The sequence below is a fragment of the Dendronephthya gigantea genome, unplaced genomic scaffold, assembly GCF_004324835.1.
Source record: "Dendronephthya gigantea isolate DGI-Jeju-01 unplaced genomic scaffold, DenGig_1.0 000566F, whole genome shotgun sequence".
NCBI lineage: Eukaryota > Metazoa > Cnidaria > Anthozoa > Malacalcyonacea > Nephtheidae > Dendronephthya > Dendronephthya gigantea.
The window spans coordinates 1-3,546 of NW_021163576.1; the positions used below are offsets into that span (position 1 = coordinate 1).

Genomic DNA, 3,546 nt, shown 5'->3' on the forward strand with positions numbered 1-3,546 from the left:
TGCAACCAAAAATTGTATAAGAATGAATCAAATATTATTAGACTTCTCATGACATGGGCTCTCTTTTGATAGGTAAATCATTACCTAAAATGTTTTGGTTCAGATTTTAAATTTTTTAAAATGCGTGATATCTCATAATGAAATTTATAAAGAATACAAAGACACTTTTGCTTATATCTCTGCACCCAAACATTGTATAAGAATCAATCAAATACCATTGGACTTCTAATGACATGGGCTCTCTTTTGATAGCTAAATCATCACCTAAAAATTTTGGTTCAGATTTTAGGTTTTTTAAAATGAGTGATATCTCATAATGAAATTTATAAAGAATACAAAGACACTTTTGCTTATATCTCTGTACCCAAACATTGTATAAGAATCAATCAAATACCACTGGACTTCTCATGACATGGGCTGTCTTTTGATAGGTAAATCATCACCTAAAAAATTTTGGTTCAGATTTTAGGTTTTTTAAAATGAGTGTATGTCATAATGAAATTTATAAACAAAACAAAGACACTTTTGCTCATATCTCTGCAACCAAAATTGTATAAGAATGAATCAAATACTATTATACTTCTCATGACATGAGCTCTCTTTGATAGGTAAATCATCATTTAAAAATTTTGGTTCACATTTTAGGTTTTTTAAAATGAGTGATATCTCATAATGAAATTTATAAAGAATACAAAGACACATTTGCTCATATCTCTGCAACCAAACATTGTATAAGAATGAATCAAATACCATTAGACTTCTCATGACATGGGTTGCACTTTTGATAGGTAAATCAACCTAAAAAATTTGTTCAGATTTTAGGTTTTTTGAAATGAGTGATATCTGATAATGAAATTTATAAAGAATACAAAGACACTTTTGCTCATATCTCTGCAACAAAAAAGTATAAGAATGAATCAAATACCATTAGACTTCTCATGACATGCACCTCTTTTGATAGGTAAATCATTACCTAAAATATTTTGGTTCAGATTTTAAATTTTTTAAAATGACTGATATCTCATAATGACATTTATAAAGAATACAAAGAGAAACTTTTGCTCATATCTCTGCAACCAAACATTGTATAAAATCAATCAAATACCATTAGACTTCTGATGACATGGGCTCTCTTTTGATAGGTAAATCATTACCTAAAATGTTTTGGTTCAGATTTTAAATTTTTTAAAATGAGTGATATCTCATAATGAAATTTATAAAGAATACAAAGACACTTTTGCTTATATCTCTGCACCCAAATTGTATAAGAATCAATCAAATACCATTGGACTTCTAATGACATGGGCTCTCTTTTGATAGCTAAATCATCACCTAAAAAATTTTGATTCAGATTTTAGGTTTTTTAAAATGAGTGATATCTCATAATGAAATTTATAAAGAATACAAAGACACTTTTGCTCATATCTCTGCAACCAAAAATTGTATAAGAATGAATCAAATACCATTAGACTTCTCATGACATGGGCTCTCTTTTGATAGGTAAATTAATAAAAGTTTTGGTTCAGATTTTAGGTTTTTTAAAATGAGTGATATCTCATAATGAAATTTATAAAGAATACAAAGACACTTTTGCTTATATCTCTGCACCCAAACATTGTATAAGAATCAATCAAATACCATTAGACTTCTCATGACATAGGCTCTATTTGTGATAGGTAAATCATCATCGAAAAATTTTGGTTTAGATTTAGGTTTTTAAAATGAGTGATATCTCATAAGGAAATTTTATAAAGAATACAAAGACACTTTGCTCTTTATCTGTGCAACCAAAACTTGTATAAGAATGAATCAAATACTGTTAGACTTCTCATGACATGGGCTCTCTTTTGATAGGTAGATCATAACCTAAAATGTTTTGGTTCAGATTTTAGGTTTTTTAAAATGAGCGATATGTCATAATGAAATTTATAAAGAATACAAAGACACTTTTGCTCATATCTCTGCAACCAAAAATTGTATAAGAATGAATCAAATACCATTAGACTTCTCATGACATGGGCTCTCTTTTGATAGGTAAATCAGTACCTAAAATGTTTTGGTTCAGATTTTAGGTTTTTAAAATGAGTGATATGTCATAATGAAATTCATAATCAATACAAAGACACTTTTGCTTATATCTCTGCACCCAAACATTGTATAAGAATCAATCAAATACCATTAGACTTCTCATGACATGGGCTCTCTTTTGATAGGTAAATCATCACCTAAACAAATTTAGTTCAGATTTTAGGTTTTTTGAATTGAGTGATATCTCATAATGAAATTTATAAAGAATACAAAGACACTTTTGCTCATATCTCTGGAACCAAAAATTGTATAAGAATGAATCAAATACTATTAGACTTCTCATGACATGGGCTCTCTTTTGATAGGTAAATCATTACATAAAATGTTTTGGTTCAGATTTTAAATTTTGTAAAATATGTTTTACCTTTATCAAGCCATGTTCTTTCCTCTATATCATCATGTGCACACTTATTGAAGACAGGATTAGGAAGGTCTTTGTGAACATTAGCAACATGTTCCAAAGATGATTCCAATTTTGCCCAAATGACTTGGCCATTACCATCAGCTGTGGATGTGGCACTCCAGATGAGATGGTTAACACATGGCTTCACCCATGGTAAAAGCACCTCACAATCGTTCTCCTTAGCAATTTTGCTCAGTACTTTTGAAACCTCTAAAGAATATACAGTATGTCTTTAGTATGTTTGTATATTCTACATAGCAATTATGTAATATTTATAGCACATACTTTTGTCAAATGCCACAGGTCAAAGTAGTGAGTGATTTCTGGCAGCTTTTCTCGCATGTGTTTGGCAATGGATGAATGGCGATCAGACACAAAAGTGTTAACATTCAAATCATTTTTTGATACATCCTCCATTGATCTTGTGAAAGCCATATATTCCATGGCAGGACTGCTGCCAGCTTCATTTCTCTAAATGGTGAAAAATATGCAAATATATAATATGCTAAGAGTTCATAAATCTACAATATATTATGCAATTACACAGTACCTGCACTAAACTGAAATCAATTATTGCATTTATTGGATCATCACAACAGAACAAACTATATGCACAGTATTTTGCGCTATGTCCCATACTGTCATGACGACCATCCCCAGCTAAAACAATGCCATCTATTTCTTTCAACTTTGCTTGCCATGATGCTTTGTATGATTTCCAATGCATATGAATGGTGGGAAACAGCTTGGTCTTAAAATAAAGAGATCTTCATAATAAGTACAAGGTGATGGAAATTCCTCACCTAACTTCCAAGAGAGCAAACAAATAACAAATGAGTGGCAGCTATTTTTGTGTCATGATAGAAAAAAACAACCTAAATAGGAATTGTTTTGAACTGGTCAACACCAATATAGCTAACTGGTTAGGTAACTAGTCAAACAAACTGCATGTATACATACACGTTGATGGCGGTAGAATGGACAGAGATATGCTTCCTAACCCCATATGTTCAAATATTCTTAGCGTTTTGCTTGCAGATCCACCGCCAGTTAAA

General features: G+C 30.7%; 1 protein-coding gene across 1 annotated transcript; it reads right to left on the reverse strand.

Annotated features, from left to right (window-relative positions):
• Positions 1–2,452: 2,452 nt before the first annotated feature.
• LOC114543840 lies at positions 2,453–3,218 on the reverse strand (the record flags this gene model as incomplete). Its single annotated transcript, XM_028562667.1, has 3 exons — positions 3,042–3,218; positions 2,777–2,962; positions 2,453–2,699 (listed from the first exon to the last, which is right to left on the reverse strand). Coding segments are annotated over exons 1-3 (610 nt in total), but the record flags the coding sequence as incomplete, so codon positions are not given.
• Between the last annotated feature and the right edge of the window lie 328 nt (positions 3,219–3,546).